The sequence below is a fragment of the Misgurnus anguillicaudatus genome, chromosome 13 (assembly GCF_027580225.2).
Source record: "Misgurnus anguillicaudatus chromosome 13, ASM2758022v2, whole genome shotgun sequence".
In the NCBI taxonomy this organism is placed as follows: Eukaryota; Metazoa; Chordata; class Actinopteri; order Cypriniformes; family Cobitidae; genus Misgurnus; species Misgurnus anguillicaudatus.
Window position 1 is genome coordinate 3,433,720 of NC_073349.2, and position 18,613 is coordinate 3,452,332.

General features: G+C 38.2%; 1 protein-coding gene across 1 annotated transcript in view; it reads left to right on the forward strand.

Moving 5' to 3' along the window:
• Positions 1-18,002, forward strand: part of stxbp3 (syntaxin binding protein 3) — a 29,968-nt gene extending 11,966 nt beyond the window's left edge. The window contains exons 15-19 of the mRNA XM_055188205.2: positions 591-697; positions 5,258-5,359; positions 9,165-9,250; positions 17,259-17,407; positions 17,584-18,002. Coding sequence (XP_055044180.1) covers positions 591-697; positions 5,258-5,359; positions 9,165-9,250; positions 17,259-17,407; positions 17,584-17,684 — 545 coding nt within the window. The 3' untranslated portion in view covers positions 17,685-18,002. The remainder of the gene's footprint in view (positions 1-590; positions 698-5,257; positions 5,360-9,164; positions 9,251-17,258; positions 17,408-17,583) is intronic.
• The last annotated feature ends 611 nt before the right edge of the window (positions 18,003-18,613 follow it).

Sequence of the window (18,613 nt, forward strand, 5' to 3'; positions counted from 1 at the left end):
ACGTTTCTCTACCTAATCAATACTGTTAGATCATCTTACTTTATTTGTAACTTTGTTCTTTTCTATTTTATATGCTTGTAATTTCTTGATTTGTTCTTATTTTATTTTCCCACATCACTTTTTTGCTTATCTAAAAATTATTCAACCCATGACTCAAAAACCATAATGCAATTCATTTAACCAGTACTATATTGTAAAATTAATTCATTTCAAATTAGATGTAGGCCTTCAGGTCCACCTTATTCCAAGGCCAACTTAAAATTGTATAACCTTGCGAGTCATAGTCAGATTATGGCAAAATAAAATTATTGCAGATGTAAAATAGTAAGGGAATGCTACTTGTTACAGCTTTCCACATTTATCAACCCATTTAATTAAACATGGTTTCTGTCAGTCAAATGTTTACATTTTAAATTTGAAATCTAAATTTTCCGTCAGAATTAAATAATTGAAATAATGGTCATAATGTATTTTCTGCGTATGTTATGGTGTGCATTTTGTTTCTGCCCACGTGAAGGGATGTTAAGTTCCTTCCTTCTTTTTTGTCCTTGGCCAATCACATGCCTGATATGTTTGTGTGTAATGAGCAGGTACGACAGAGGAGAACCTGAATAAACTGATTCAGCATGTGAAGATCGAGGGTGAGAGCGAGTATATCCTAAACTGGAAACATCTTGGAGTTCCCATCCTCTCTTCGGTTAGTACAGTGCTGCTTTATAACGTATCACGTCAAGTCACACTGTTGATGTTCATGGTTTTAATGCATTGAAAGTTTTTTGGAGCTTACACACTTACTAAACACGAGATAATAAGTAAGGGATGGTGTAGGGGCAGCCGGTGGTTGTTGGGAGGTGGGCCCCGGCGGTGTGATCGGGACCCAACGCGAAGCGGAGGGTCTTGTATCGCACTGAGGGGGCTTGTTTCCCAGTGGCTACCGGCTGCCTCTACATTATCCCGCTTATTACACGGCTACTTGCCACATAAGAAAAAAAACTGGACATGAATATGAATTTTAAACATTTTATTGGCATATTTGTTTTAAATTAACATTTTTATCCTTCCGCGAAACTTTGCACAGATGCATAAAATGATCGTAATACCTTATTAAGATCCGCTGCTTCATACTGTCTCCATTTTTTCTCTTTTAGCCAGTCTTTGAGACGTTTTAATCCCCATTCTGTATTTTTGTGTGTGTTGGCTTCGTAGCTGTCATGCTCTATTTTGTCAAGTTCAGTCTCAGTAAGCTGTCTGTGTCTTGTCGTGGTTGTCCGTAGTGTTTGTCACAAGATGGCACCAAACAGACAGTAATCTTTATTGATCTTTATTGGCGCGGAGCGATTTCAGTCGTGCAAGTAGTCCGGCTATGCGTTATTAATTTGGAGCGGTTATTATTAGAAAAGAACGAACCTGCAAATGTCTCAACTGACCAATCAGAATCAAGCATTCCAGAGAGCCATGTAATAGGTAAGGAATAATTGACGACGGGCCATTGAATTATAAGAAAATAATGTGCACCCAAGGTGGTAATGCGGCACGACATTATTTTCAAATAATTCAAAGGACCGGAGTCAATTATTCCTCTTATACCACGGTTACCACAAACATTGCTCTGGGGGCGTATTACAGAAAAGTCCTAACTTTAAAATCTTATCCTAACTGTTTGGTAAGCATGGTAATTTCAGTTAGGACCTCATTTAAGACAAAAGCTATTACAGAATGATGTTCCTAAATGCATTATTTTATCTTAACTGCAGATAGGAAAGTGGTATTACAGAAGCATCCTTACTTGACAAAACATCCTAAAAACGGTCTTAACTTTAGGGTAACCTCACAGGTGTCTAGGGATGCACCAAATATTCGGCCACCGAAATAATGTGATGACGCAAACAGAAACCGCGACCTGCACGTGCTTGTCTGAAGTAACAGAAAAAAAAGCTTGTCTGAAGTAACATATCTGCGGTGTGGACTAGATTTCTCTCAAACCCGCGTCCGCCGAATTTCTGACCAGGACCTCCGCAACCTGTGAGTTCCACTCCCGCCCACGACCGTAATGTTTGTGTCCAAACCCGCGGATTTTCTCTGGGCATTTGTGTACTGTTTTCACAAGCTCCGACTAAACATTCGTTTAGATTAACATCCAGAATAACAGACATTTAACATGATTGCTTTTAAAATTAGGGATGTTCACGAATGGTCAAATATTCGATCTGCAATAATAATTAGAATGGGGAAAAAATGATATTCAAATGTTTTTAATCCGCCACCGCAGCATTACGGCTACTGCTCATTTCATCCTTTCACTTCACCTGTAAGGTCTTTTACAGACTTTAATATAAAATATACATGAAAATTAATATGTATGTTTCTGATTGTTTTGGTAATTCAGATTGCAGACTCATTTAAGTGTTTAGAGTTTTAATGCCGGGTGTTAGACGTGCTTCTCCGCCGCCGCATCAGCGTGCATGATGAGAGACTTGTTCGCTTCCTTATATAGCCTAGTTTATTTTGTTGTTAAAACGACACGAGACACACATGGAACGTGAAACGGAGAACATTTATTTTATCTGTGGATATGGTTATAACGAACCCGATAACTGCAAATGCCGTAACAGCAAACAATAGCTCCGTATTGTGAAGTGTTGTTAAATTAAGCTCATAACTTTGCACCCTCAGCAATAATGTATCAAGCCAGCTTGCGTTATTTGTAACATAATATTAAATTCAGATATATTTGTTAGATCCGTTTGTTGTTCTCACTGGATAACAACAGAGCAGAGTTTTTTCTGCAGCTGGCATTAATGAGAAAAACGGGTTTCACCGGAGAAGGAAGGCTAAATATGATTTTCTTTTTAAACAAAAACATGTCAGACTAAATAGATATTCATATTTGACTGAGCCTTCCATCCATTCGGGGTTTTAACGTGCATTAAAATGCCATCATTTTTTATCAGCATTTTGTAACATTAACGTTAAACAAAACCACAACTAGCACATCTCAGTTTTTAAATGTATACTGCATGGCAAACAAGCACCAAAGGATTAATTAAACAAACAGTTTAACTTTTAACAACCTGATGTGTCACTAGTAGCCTACTCACCAGTTTTTCCAGACGTGAGGCAGATAGCCTATATAACTGAAGTTGGGTTTGTTTATGCCACATACTGTTTGGCTTAATTTTCTTCTCAAATTGTGTGTGTTGACTCCATTTCTATTACACACTAAAATACCATAAGTGCAATGGTAGTACTAATAATTGGCATAATTTCTTTCGGTGTTTTGGTTTTCAGCGTTTTGGTTTTCGGCCTTGGTTTCCTCTTTTTCGGTTTTCGGTTTCGGCCAAGAATTTTCATTTCGGTGCATCCCTACAGGTGTCCTAACTTAAAACTTTAATGAGAGCCAGCTGAAACGATCACATTATAATAGAGCTGCGGGAGAATGACATTACATTTTTAACAAAGTGGAGGATGAAAAACATCAATGTTTGTTTTTGGATTACTCTTTGAATGTTTTTGACCTTCACACATTCACATAATCACAATGTTTCTCACTAGTGGAGCAATCTTTCAATTTCTGTCATCCCTCATTATTAAAAACCAGTCATCTTATCAGTGAACACTTGATGGGATTATGATGAATACAGTACACACTTGACTCAGCATCTATTTCTTCTCATGTCTCTATCAAATGTTGAAATGTACAATAGTATTCTAGCACTTAGGAAGAATATTTTATTTTTTATTTTTGTAAGTCACATTTGCTAAATGTTTAAATTGAATGGTAACTGATAGATGATGTGCTAAATACACTAATACAAAAAACACAGACTATGATTACTATGAATTTAATAAAATGTATTTTTCTGGCCCATTGAAATTAAAAGGACAATTCTTTTGTTTACTGTAGCAGCAGCTCACGCATTGCTGGTTTTGGTAACAGACATGAAAGTTGATAGCCGAACATGATTAAGCGATTTGGGATTTCCTAACTAGAGATGAGATAAGATTTAGTGAGATAAGATGTGAATCCTAAATCAACTTAAGATTTGCTTCTGTAATATGAATTTGTGAAAAATCTTAACTTAACACATCATATCTTAAGTTAAGACCTAAGATAGAAAGTTTCTGTAATACGCCCCCTGGTGCCTATTTTTATGACATTTGACAAGTTAGGTGTGCGGTTATCAAAAAATAATGCATGCCCACGGAACATTTCTCAACCAATCAGAATACAGAATTCAAAAGACTCGTGGTATAATAACATATTACACGGCACTCTTAACTCTTTCCCTGCCATTGACGAGTTATCTCGTCAATCGGCAATACCGCTATTATCCACCAGGTGGCGCAGGTCTTCCGCAACTTATAAAAAACGGAAGTATTGCCTTAGGGCAAACAGCTGTATGTCCGTGTATGTTTTAAAGATCGCTCTGCATCTGATCTCTATCAAAAGTCCTTCACAAAAATGGAATTATCTCAGCTTTTTGCTCAAAATGTGGTGTTTTTGATGAAACCTACACATATTTGAGAGGTGATAAAAACAGAACACATGAAGGTAGGATGAATCTGATTTTTTTGTTTGAAAGCAGAGGGTCTGTTCTTTTATTTCATATATTGTATGTTTATATATTTAAAAAGGAGCATTTTCTGGAAGGCATTAAGCTTTTGTGAAAATCATGAAAAATGCTGGCGGTGAAAGAGTTAAGACCCTGTTTTAAGAGTGCCGTGTAATAATTACATTATTTACTTTGACCATGTTTACGCCAAAAGGCTATGAAACGATTTTGCGATGAAAATCCAGACTACTCCAGTGTTTTCGACCCTCATAATCGTAGTCGTTGGTAAATGCTTACCAGCGTGCAGTACAGTTTAATATTACACAAAAAAATAAATATGTATTTTAATAACATATATGACATTATATTTACCAATGATAAAACCATATAATGTGTGCGTGACATTTGAACTTAAAACCCAAAGTAAACGCGTTTTCCTCACAGTCTGCATTCGTTAAAAATGAGCAAATAAATGATTTCAAATCAATATTTGAGCGCCCTTCAGGCTTCGCGTTGAGTTCTGATCACACTGTCTGGGCTTATTTTTGTGATAAAAACCTGCTGCCTATACATTATATCTTACTTAACATGTACATCTTTCCATATCAGTTTTAGATTGTTTAAAGTACAGGTGAAGTATAACAAGAATTGTTTATTTTTGCTTTTATTTTTTTCATTTTCTTCTGCGTTTCTATTCACAACAGTCAAGTTTCTTCTCATTTCGTAAACAATCTCGGAGGGATCGTTCAGATAGGGAGACTTATAATGTGTCTCGCTGGACACCTGTCCTTAAAGATGTCATGGAGGTGAGTGACTCTTAAACATCACACATTGCCGACCTTAATGTTTTTTGTTGCAAAACTTTTCTGTTTCTGTGCTCCAATAGTTGAATTTAGCTTAATAAATTCGGAATGATTGCAATTCATGCTAATTTATCTACATATTCTGATAGTACCCGTGTTGTTTTTAAAAGACTTAAAAGTAATCTTGAAAGAACTTAAACGGAAGTCTTCAGAAATCTTAAATGGATCCAGGGTTTGGGAATTATAGGAAGGTGTGGTGTCTGTATTTAGGCCATCAGTTTTACATCTCATCTGGTGATGATGGGAAACTAATGCTATATAACTCACAGACACAGAAAGAACAGCTTACAGATTTAAGATAATAAGCTATAAGATATAAAGATATTAGCTTACAGTTATTATGATCCACAATGAGACCAAGTAACATACAGTATGTGTATGTTTCTCAGGGCGGAAGCCATTAACATTATGACCCAGATTTTGACTGGCAGATTAGATGTCAAAAGATCATCAGCAGTAAATGGGAAAATAATTGCAGCTCATATATACAGGTCAATGAAATGTGTTTAAATTTTTAAAATGGGATACTTTGGCAGTATTTTATATTGGATTGCTTTCCTGTAAACACATTTCTCCAATATCAGTGGCCGGTTGCATAAACATAGCCGTGACATTAAGAATTATTCTGACTAACTAGCAATTAGTTAGGGCTAATCAGTCTTATTATTTGGATTTAAATTAGACCAATCTACATTTCTATGTAACATACTTAAAACAGTTATGATCAGTCTTGAAGAAAAAAATTAATGACTAACTTTTAAGACTAGTCTTTAAGTTTTATGCAACCGGCCACAGTAGTTGTTGGGATGTCAAGCAGACGATAATAGTCCCCTTATTAACTTTCATTGGCAGGGGACTATTTTCAGGCAGTACGTAATATCACTATGCCTGCTGCAGCCATGTTACAGCAGCAAAGTCCTCAGTTATTATGCCAGAATGAGAGTATAGTTCCTAGACATATCTGCCTAGAAAATCGCAACTTTTAATTTTCCGTCTGTATTAGTAAACACTGTAACCACAGTAGAGTCAAGTTTTAAATCAAAACTCTTTGGTTATTCTTAAAGGGACACTTCACCCATTTGCATAAAGCTTTGTATAGTTAGAACCCCAGTCATGTTTTTGAATGGTCATGCATCATTTCCTCAGTTGCCGCTGAGACAAGAGAAATACAGATTTCAGTGTTGCACTTCCTTCTTTCAATGATGTAAAAATCATCATTTTGCATCATTGAAAGAAGGAAGTCCAATATCTTTGTTGAGGGGGTGAGACTACAAACACCCATTTTCTCTGTCAGATAGGCACCAAATTCTAAATGTATGTTACATTTCGACTACAAATATGACACACTTTCAATAAAGATTAATGTTTCTACGGGTGAAATGCTCCTTTAAGTGCGATGCTGATGGTCTAATCAGATTTAATGGATTATGCTAAGCTATGCTAAAAGTGGTAGCATCAGACCCAGAGATCAGCTGAATGTAGGGATGCATATCAATTAATCGCGATTAATCTATAGCAGAATAAAAGTTTTTGTTTACATCATATATGTGTGTGAACTGTGTATAATAATTATGTATATATAAATATGCACACATGCATGTATAATTTTAAGAAAAAAATATATTTATATATTAAGTATTTATATTTATATATAATATAAATTATACATAAATATACAAATGTATATACATATGTAAACATTGCTTAAATATATACATGCATGTGTGTGCATTTAACTATACAAAGTTATTATACACAGTACACACACATATATGATGTAAACAAAAACTTTTATTCTGCTATAGATTAATCGCGATTAATTGATATGCGTCCCTAGCTGAATGGATTATAAAACAGTAAAAATCAATTGTTTAACTCTAGGGGAGCTGGAAAATGAGTTTTTTTTAAAGTGGAATGTCCCTTTAAATTTTCCATATTTGATGATTGTTTAAATTAACGATAAATCAGTCTAATAATCGTTACCTGTAAGTGCAATAAGCTTTTACTGCAGTGGCATATAGCCAATGGCATGAAAGTGTGCGTAAAGATGACAGCTACTCATTTTTTTGTCTAAATAACATGCTAGTAGATACTAGAATCAATGTAGTTAGTGTTTTGATAAAATCTTCAATTTAAACTTATCTCGTAAACTTATCCCCCCTCACATACACACTCTGGCAACAATCACATAAGTCTATTAAGTCTCTTTTTATTAAGTCAATCACATAAGTCTCTTTTCTAGTTGTTCACCTCACTTTCCGAGTCGTTGTACACCGCTTGTTGTAATTATATTCAAGAAGCACACAAACGTCACCTCTCCTGTTGTCACCTCCAGTTTGGACCTGCGGTGCACTTTCAGCAAAGATGCTTATATTATAATCAGGGCTTTCAGAGTGTTACGACAGTCCGTTACAATTTACAGTTTCTTACCAGAATTCAAGATTTCATTTGAATCTGTTCATTAAAAAAACTAAGCTTGCTTCCCTAGAGAGGGTCTTTGCTTTCAGTAAGCTAACCGTATTTGAATTTTCTGTACCAGACTCTATCGAAGATCAATTAATTGTTAACATCACTAGTTTCAAGGCAGCTTCAAAGGGCTCTAAACAATCCCAACCAAGGCATAAGGGTCTTATCTAGCGAAACCATTGTCATTTTCGCCAAACAAATAAAAATATGTACTTTTAAACCACAACTTCTCCCCTGCACTAGCTGTGTGATGCGTCAGTGGGACCTTACGTTTTATGTAATCACGTTGAAAGGTCACGCATAACATACGTGACATTACCGCTCCAGTTTTTACAATTGTGGAGAAAGAGGACAATTTAGATGTTGTTGTATGTGAAATGATACTAATTAATTTCTTTATGTCAGTTTATTGTTTAAAATGGTCCACAAGTTTGTTTCTCACATATGTAACACGTGACCTTTTCACGTGATTACATAATACATACTTTTTTTTTTTTTGACAGTGGGTTTGACGTCATCGAGACATTTATGCCTCTGTTGGGATCGTTTAAAGAAGCTGCATTAAAACTGTAAACTGTTGAGGTCCACTAAAATCCACCATATGGAGATAAATCCTTTAATTTTTTCTTTAAAAAACTTATTTTCTTGTCAACTGAACAAAGAAAGACATAAAATCTTAATTTACTCACCCCCATGTCATTCATCAGGATTTTTTTAATTAAGCTAATAATTAACATTTAATAATATGTGCAATTTTAAGGTTGTCTACAATTGTTGTTATAAATGATTGTTCTTAAATTTATAGTTTTCAAATGTTGGTTTTATGAAAAAGTTGTTTTACCTTTCAAACTATTTTCAGGATTACCGGTATAATTTTAAACTTTGTTCCTAATCCAAAAATATGATTTACATCCATTTTTAAAAGATTTTTTAAAAATAGGTTTTAGGGGCATGTTTTCTCATTGACTCATATGCATTGCATCAAGTGTCTTTCTAGAAGTGTATTTTTATTTGAAGTGGAGGTTTGTTAACCTGCGATGAACCGAAATTATTTGCATTAGACATCACACTGGAACTACATGTAATCTGTTGAGCTGTCTAGCTAGCCAACACATTTAGACATTATCATACTATACCTGTATTCAGACATGTGAAACGAATATTTTGAAATTGTGCCAAAAATGCCATCTTACTAGTCAGCAAAGCAGGTTTACATGCCAGTGAGAATTTGACAAATGTCTGTAAGTGACTTACAATTCATGTTTAATATTTGCATGTTTAGGATGCAATTGAGAACAAACTGGATGTTAAAGAATGGCCGTTCCAGTCTGAATGCCCGTCTGCGTTGAACGGCTCACGTGCTGTAAGGTAGGGCTAACAGTTCATCACAAGTCTCTTGTCATTTATTTTGCTGTCACAGTTAAGCTACTATTACACTTTGCAGTGTGAATAATTAAAAATCTTGAATTTTGGCATTGTCTCTCTTTGTTTGGCTGGGCCCACAGGGTGGTGAGGTAAGACAAGCGTGATGGTTTGGCCCTTTAGGCTTTTTGTTTTTCTTTTTTAGCTGTATGCACTAGAGGTCTGAACCCATCCTGTATACAGTCTGTGACCTGACCCGACCCGACTGATGCCCTCAAATTTTAAAACTGAATTTGACCTGGAACCACTTTGTGTCTGAGTAAAACTATAGATGTGTGTGCACCGTTGACAGCACTTAATATGTCAAGTATTTTCAGGTGACAACAATGTTAATAATATTGTAAATACTTACAAACCTGATCCAAATGCATACTTTTCAGCTGAGACCAGTCAGGCTCAGGTTGGGCTCAGGTTTGACTATGGCAGTGCTTCTCAATTATTTTCTGTCACGCCCCCCCCCCCCCCACAGGAAGAAGTAAACATTTCACGCCCCCCCCCAACTCTCCGCCGTGACTGTAAATAGTATAATTTGTCTATAAAATTACACATCTGCAAAACATTGTATCCTTATTTACATTAAAGAAAACACAAAAAAAGAAATATTGATCAACTTACAGCAAAGAATAACTTTATTAGGGCCCGAGCACACCAGGGTGCGAGGACCCTATTGTTTTTGCTCGGTTTATTATTAGGGCCCGAGCACCGAGGAGCAGGCCAGAATGGCCTGCACCGTGGGTGCAAAGCCCTATTGTTTTTGCTCCGTTTATTATTATTTTTCTTCTTCTTCTTCTTCTTCTTCTTCTCCGAAATGGATTGCATTTTTGAGGGCCTAAACATACCCGAAAACTCAGGAAAATTTGCACACGCGTCAGAAGTGGCGAAAATTTACATGTGGTATAGCCATCAGAAGTGGGCGTGTAAAAATGGCTCGATAGCGCCACCTGCAAAATTTCAAGAGAACAGCCCCCCCACTACGAAAAACGTACAGATACGAAATTTGGTAGGATCATCTAGCACCCCAAGACCTACAAAAAAGTCTCTTGGACTGAAGCTCTAAACCCCACAGGAAGTCGGCCATTTTGAATTTTCTCTGTCATTTTTCGACATTTCTAAGCATCGTACTTTAACAAACTCCTCCTAGAGATTAAATCCGATCATCATCATATTTGGTCAGTCTCATCTTAAGGCCTTTGCGATGCTAAATTGCGGAGCTTTTGACTTTTCGTTGGAGGGCGTGTCCGTAGCGGCCTGGCAAAATTTGATGTTTCGCCATGAAACAGGAAGCTGATGTAATTCAGGCATACATTGTCCGGTCTGCCCCTGACTTCACACGTTTGATAAGGGTCCCGGCCTGAACACATCAACATAGCATAATTCAGTAACACTCATAGCGCCACCTAGAGGCAGCAGGAAATACCATGTTTTACGCTGTGACTTCTGGTCTTAGATATTTAACCATATCAACATCATATTTCACAAGTGTAATCTCAAGACCTTGTGTGATGATAAAAACCAACGACCTTGACTTTTCATTAAAGGGCGTGTCCGTGGCGGCCTCGCAAAGTATCGCTAAATGAATCGCATTTTTGAAAGGCTAAACAAGCTCAAAAAGTCATAAAACGTTGCACACCTGTCAAATTTGGTGAATATTTTCATGTGATATAGGCTTCAAACCTGGGGGTGTAGAAATGGCTCGATAGCGCCACCTGCAAAATTTCAAAAGAACAGCCCCGCCGCTACGAAAAACGTACAGATACGAAATTTAGAAGAATTATCTATCACCCCAAGACCTACAAAAAAGTCTCTTGGAGCAAAGCTCTAAACCCCACAGGACGTCGGCCATTTTGAATTTTCACTGTGATTTCTGAGCAAATTTTGGCACTTCCAGGCTTTGTACTTTAACGAACTCCTCCTACAGATTTAATCCGATCATCATCATATTTGGTCAGTCTCATGTAAAGGCCTTTATGATGTTAAATTGCGGAGATCTTGACTTTTCGTTGGAGGATGTGTCCGTGGCGGCCTGTCAAATTTCTGTGTTTGGCAATGAAACAGGAAGTTGTTCTAAGTCAGGCTTTAAATGTCCAATCTGACCCACGCTTCACATGTTTGATAAGTGTCCTGGCCTGAACACATCAACATGGAATTATTCACATACAGTCATAGCGCCATCTGCTGGCAGCAGGAAATGTCCGGTTTTACACTGTGTTACACATCAAAGTTCCTTTGAATATCCACCTATATTTACCCACTTAAATTTAAATCCCCCTGGTTCACTGCTTTACTAAGACCATCGGGTGGCGGTGCACATGCGTGCGAGGGCCCTTCCATCGCTGCTTGCAGCTTTAATTATTATTATTATTATTAGGGCCCGAGCACACCAGGGTGTGAGGACCCTATTGTTTTTGCTCCGTTTATTATTATTATTATTTTTCTTCTTCTTCTTCTTCTTCTTCTTCTTCTTCTTCTTCTTCTTCTTCTCCGAAATGGATTGCATTTTTGAGGGCCTAAACATACCCGAAAACTCATGAAAATTTGCACACGCGTCAGAAGTGGCGAAAATTTACATGTGGTACAGGCGACATAAGTGGGCGTGTAGAAATGGCTCGATAGCGCCACCTGCAAAATTTCAAGAGAACAGCCCCCCCACTACGAAAAACGTACAGATACGAAATTTGGTAGGGTCATCTATGACCCCAAGACCTTCAAAAAAGTCTCTTGGAGCTAAGCTCTAAACCCCACAGGAAGTCAGCCATTTTTAATTTTCTCTGTCATTTTTTGTCATTTCCAAGCGTCGTACTTTAACGAACTCCTCCTAGAGATTTTATCAGATCGTCATCATATTTGGTCAATCTCATCTAAAGGCCTTTGCAATGTTAAATTGCGGAGCTTTTGACTTTTCGTTGGAGGGTGTGTCTGTGGCGGCCTGACAAAGTTCAGCATTTTCACCATGAAACAGGAAGTTGTTATAACTCAGGCATACAATGTCCAATCTGCCCCACGCTTCACATGTTTGATAAGGGTCTCGACCTGAACACATTTCAATGCCAATATTCAGCTTCAGTCATAGCGCCACCTAGCGGTAGCAGGAAATGCCATGTTTTACGCTGTGATTTACTGCTCTTTGAGATTTAATCAAATCATCATCATATTTGGTCAGACTGATGTTAAGCCCTTTTTGATGATAAATTGCGAAGATCTTGACTTTTCGTTGAAGGGCGTGTCCGTGGCAGCCTGGCAAATTGTGATATTTCGCCATGAAACAGGAAGCTGTTGTAATTCAGACATACATTATCCGATCTGCCCCCGACTTCACAAGTTTGATAAGGGTCCCGGCCTGAACACGTCTATATAAAAATAATCAGGTACAGTCATAGCGCCACCTTCTGCACACAGGCGGTGTGGCACATTTTTTGTCCTTTGAATATCCACCTATATTTACCCACTTTAATTCATATCTCCCTGGTTCACTGCTTAACTAATGCCATAGGGTGGCGGTGCACATGCGTGCGAGGGCCCTTCCATCGCTGCTTGCAGCTTTAATTATTATTATTATTATTATTTATTCTTCTTCTTCTCCAAAGTGAATCGCATTTTTGAGGGGCGAAACATGCTCGAAAACTCATGAAATTTTGCACACATGTCAGGAGTGGCGAAAATTTACATGTGGCATAGGCGCCAGAAGTGGGCGTCTAGAAATGGCTCGATAGCGCCACCTGCAAAATTTCAAGAGAACAGCCCCCCCGCTACGAAAAACGTACAAATACGAAATTTGGTAGGATCATCTATCACCCCAAGACCTACAAAAAAGTCTCTTGGAGCGAAGCTCTAAACCCAACAGGAAGTCCGCCATTTTGAATTTTTGCCTTGATTTTTGTGCAAATTTGGTCATTTCCAGCCTTCATACTTTAACGAACTCCTCCTACAGATTTAATCCGATCATCGTCATATTTGGTCAATCTCATCTAAAGGCCTTTGCGATGTTATATTGCGGAGCTTTTGACTTTTCGTTGGAGGGTGTGTCCGTGGCGGCCTGACAAAGTTCAGCGTTATCGCCATGAAACAGGAAGTGGCTCTAACTCAGGCATACAATGTCCAATCTGCCCCACGCTTCATACGTTTGATAAGGGTCTTGGCCTGAACACATTTCAATGCCAATATTCAACTTCACTCATAGCGCCACCTAGAGGTAGGAGGAAATACCATGTTTTATGCTCTGATTTACTGCTCTTAGAGATTTAATCAAATCATCATCATATTTGGTCTGACTGATGTTAAGCCCTTTTCCTTGATAAATTGCGAAGATCTTGACTTTTCGTTGAAGGGTGTGTCCGTGGCGGCCTGGCAAAGTGTGATGTTTTGCCATGAAACAGGAAGTTGTTATAACTCAGGCATACAATGTCCAATCTGCCCCTGACTTCACACGTTTGATAAGGGTCCAGGCCTGAACACATCAACATGGCATAATTCAGTAACACTCATAGCGCCACCTAGAGGCAGCAGGAAATACCATGTTTTACGCTGTGATTTACTGCTCTTAGGTATTTAACCATATCAACATCATATTTCACCAGTGTAATCTCAAGACCTTGTGTGAAGATAAAAAGCAACAACCTTGACTTTTCATTAAAGGGCGTGTCTGTGGCGGCCTTGCAAAGTATCGGTAAATGAATCGCATTTTTGACAGGATAAACAAGCCCAAAAAGTCATAAAACGTTGCACACATGTCAGAAGTGGCGAAAATGTACATGTGGCATAGGCGCCAGAAGTGGGCGTGTAGAAATGGCTCGATAGCGCCACCTGCAAAATTTCAAGCGAACAGCCCCCCCGCTACGAAAAATGTACAGATACGAAATTTGGTAGGATCATCTATCACCCCAAGACCTACAAAAAAGTCTCTTGGAACTAAGCTCTAAACCCCACAGGAAGTCGGCCATTTTGAATTTTTGCCTTGATTTTTGTGCAAATTTGGTCATTTCCAGGCTTCATACTGCAAGAAACTCCTCCTACAGATTTAATCCGATCATCGTCATATTTGGTCGGTCTTATCTAAAGGCCTTTGCGATGCTAAATTGCAGAGATCTTGACTTTTCGTTGGAGGGTGTGTCCGTGGCGGGCTGCCAAATTTCTGCGTTATCGCCATGAAACAGGAAGTGGCTCTAACTCAGGTATACAATGTCCAATCTGCCCCACGCTTCACATGTTTGATTAGGGGTATTGGCCTGAACACATTTCAATGCCAATATTCAGCTTCAGTCATAGCGCCATCTAGAGGTAGCAGGAAATACCATGTTTTACGCTATGATTTACTGCTCTTAGAGATTTAATCAAATCATCATCATATTTGGTTAGATTGATGTAAAGCCCTCTGCGGTGATAAATTGTGAATATCTTGACTTTTCGTTGAAGGGCGTGTCCGTGGCGGCCTGGCAAAGTGTAATGTTTCGCCATGAAACTGGAAGCTATTGTAATTCAGACATACATTGTTCGATCTGCCCCAGACTTCACATGTTTGATACGGTTCTTGGCCTGAACACATTTCAATGCCAATATTCAGCTTCAGTCATAGCACCACCTGCTGCACACAGGCGGTGTGGCACATCAGTTTCCCTTTGAATATCCACCTGTATTTACCCACTTTAATTCATATCCCCCTGGTTCACTGCTTTACTAATGCCATAGGTTAGCGGTGCACATGCGTGCGAGGGCCCTTCCATCGCTGCTTGCAGCTTTAATTATTTTTTTATTTTTTATTTTTTTCAACACTTTTGCTAATTTGGGAGCCTTAACATACTCGAAAAGTCTTGAAATTTGGCACACACGTCAGAGTCGCGTGCCACTAGGCTCACGCAAAGGCTGGAATACGGGCGTGGCAAGGGAGCTCTGTAGCGCCCCCTGTAATTCAAAAACAAACATTGGGGCACAGATCGGGCAAAAATGTACGCACATGTACGAGAGTTGGTACACATATAGATCTCATCGACCCGAACAACTTTCGCCCTCTAACATTTAAGCTCCGCCCAACAGGAAGTCGGCTATTTCGGATTGTTTAAAAAATGCATGCAGTGAACTTTTGAATACTCCTTCTAGGGGATTCATGGGATTGACACCAAACGTGGTGATCATGATGTCGAGACATTGTACTTGCTAAATTGCGAAGGGATTTTTGATATCTCGAACGGTTCTGCCATGGCGAAGCGACAAAGTCATGGCGAAATCAGAGAAACAGGAAGTGTCTAATATCTAAGGCAAAAAATGTCTTATTGTGATGACACGTGGGGTGTTTGTTCGTCTGAAGATTCCGATCGCATCGATGTGCCTATTGTGAGTCTCGGGTATAGCGCCACCACCAGGCGCCAGGAAGTGTTGCAGTCACAAAGGTGGATTTTTTTGACAGTTCCATCCGATGTTCTTTTAAATACTCCTTCTAGGATATTCATTCGATTGACACCAGAAGTGGTCAACATGATGCTGAGACATTGGAGATGCTAAATTGCGAAGGAATTTTTGACATCTCGAACGCTGTTCCCATGGCAACGTGTCAAACTTTACTTTCATTTTAAAGGCATATTGAAGCCTTTCAGTTCCATGCAGTGAACTTTTAAATACTCCTTCTAGAATATTCATTCGATTGACACCAGAAGTGGTCAACATGATGCTGAGACATTGGAGATGCTAAATTGCGAAGGAATTTTTGATATCTCGAACGCTGTTCCCATGGCAACGCGTCAAACTTTACTTTTATTTAAGGCTTTTTTAAGGCTCTTGGCGTGTTTGGATTAACTTTAAATTTGGCACACACATCAGAGTTGTTGGCAGTTAAGTGTTGACAAAAAGGTCAGATAAAGGCGTGTCTATTTAGTGGCTGACTAGCCCCCCCCCCCCCCCCCCGTTTGTCTAAAATGTGGGGTTTCTTTTACCTACAGTCCCCAAATGGGTCAGTAACAACATTAAATAGCCCACTGATATTTACCCACTTGAGGCCCTTGCCCACCGTGCATCGTTTTCTCGGACGCACCGTGTAGTGGAAAAATAACGTGCGAGGGCCCGCCATTGCTGCTTGCAGCTATATTTAACATTGTTTTTTAGTCTGTAACAGAAAAGACTTAAAATGTATCAATTTGCCTGAAATAAAAAAAATCAATCTTTATTTAAAGTATAATATTTTGACCATTTGATACTGAAAAATAAAATTAAATATAATCAATATAAAAAACTCAAGCAGGTTATCAGCGAGATTGGGGTGTAATGTCTTAAAGTGACGGTGCAAAAAAAATCACTTCCTGAAAATGTATTTTCCCGGGGTCTTGCACCCCCCTGGTGTCGCTTCGAGCCCCCCCCTGGGGGTCCCGCCCCACTATTTGAGAAGCACTGGACTATGGTAACGAAACAAACCCCTGTCACATACTGTGTAGGTCACATTTTGATGTGTGTTTTCTTCATCAGTGTGCACCAGTGTCAAGTGAAGAATGATGTCATTGATGATCTCATTGCTCCTAATTGCAGCAGCTTAGTCCCCTTTAAATCAACCAAACTCAGTCCACCATGTTTAAAAGGATCTTTGAAATAGCTTCAGATCTATTTAGGTTTCGCTTTGATTTTTACTGTGTCTGTAGCCTGGTGGTTTCCATTACATATTTGTACCAAACCTCTGTGATATTTTTTAAATGTCGACAAAAACTACTGTGAATCAACACCTTTTTCATTAACAGATGTTATGCGACTTAAACATTATTTATAATTTAATCGAATCTATGAGACCAGTGACGATTCACACCCCTAATAAAGAGATCTCTGTTTGGTTTGCTTTAAAGCACTTTGAGTTTGCTTGTAACATTCACAAATTCCTAAAGTTCACAGACAACCACTGGACGACCCAAGCATGAAGACCCATTAAAGTCATTTTCTCTTCAGCTTGATGATGAATGTGTTTTATTCTGGTTCTTTCTGTAAGTGCTCGACAGAAACACAAGGGCAGTTCTCCGGATGATCTCAGGAACGGCTCACGGCTCATCATCTTTGTTTTGGGTGGAGTCAGTTACTCAGAAATGCGCTGTGCTTATGAAGTCACTCAGGCCAATAAATCCTGTGAGGTCATCATTGGTAAGAATCTATACAAGTGATCACTTAAAGACAATATCCTGATAATAAGATAAATAACACAGTGAGATTATTTATGACTGTACTGTGAGAATCTCACAGTTTAAAATGTTTGCCTATGCAGGCAGCTCACCAGATTTGGAAACCAAATCAAATCTTGACTTTTTAATTGTCCACAGGCTCCACACACATCCTCACTCCACGCCGTCTGCTGGAAGACATTTATAACCTGAGCAAACAACCCACGGAAAGCTTTACTATTGAGGAGGAGAAACTCTGAAGAGCCCTGTGAACCATCCATCCATCTACACACACACACAAATATACAGACACACACATACACATATACAGGCAGACACACACTGAACTGTAGGGAACATAATGAACTGCTTCTGTAATATCTTGTACAACATTAATTTTTGAATTAAAAAAAATAATTATTCCTGTAAATATCACAAACACAAGCAAATAAAAATAAATAATGGTTCTACATGAAAAATAAATATTTTGAAATATTGAGGTGATTTGATTACATAAATTTAGTGAGTGTTGGTTGTTTTGAGGTTTGGTGTAGACCTCACTGTGACCTGTCTGTAACTATATGAAGGCCTGCAGGTCAAATACTTTATAAAGCATGGAAAATACAGACCTATGCCATTTATAATGTATGTGGACTAATATAATACTGACTGATTTATTTACAAACCAATTATAACACATTAACACAAATGAATGACACTGAAAGGGCTTCAGCATCAGGAGACACAGAAGTGCCTTTATTTATCATAATCTTACCAGTTGATGGCAAAAAGCTTACACTAAATTTACTATAACACTTTTCTCTTTGTCTTATACACCTCCTCTGTCAGTTTAAGAATCTGTTTTTATTTCTTTTTACTCTGTGCCTTTTTCATTCTTGTTTAGGATTATGTACATACGAATTCATTATCTGCTTGCTAAGTGTTTAGCGTTTATAACACGCATATATTCATCCATGAACAAAAGAAGGTTTTAACAAAAATAATATATAAGTGTCTTGCAATTGAATAACGGACATGAATGAATGATGTGGTTCAATTTCTTTATTGTTTTGTTATTGTGTATTATGGCTGAATTTCATTTGTCTAACTTCTACATAAAACGATGCATTTCCTATATAAGATTTTGCTAGTGTGTCTCATTTTATAGCGGATGGCTGTGTTGTTGTGT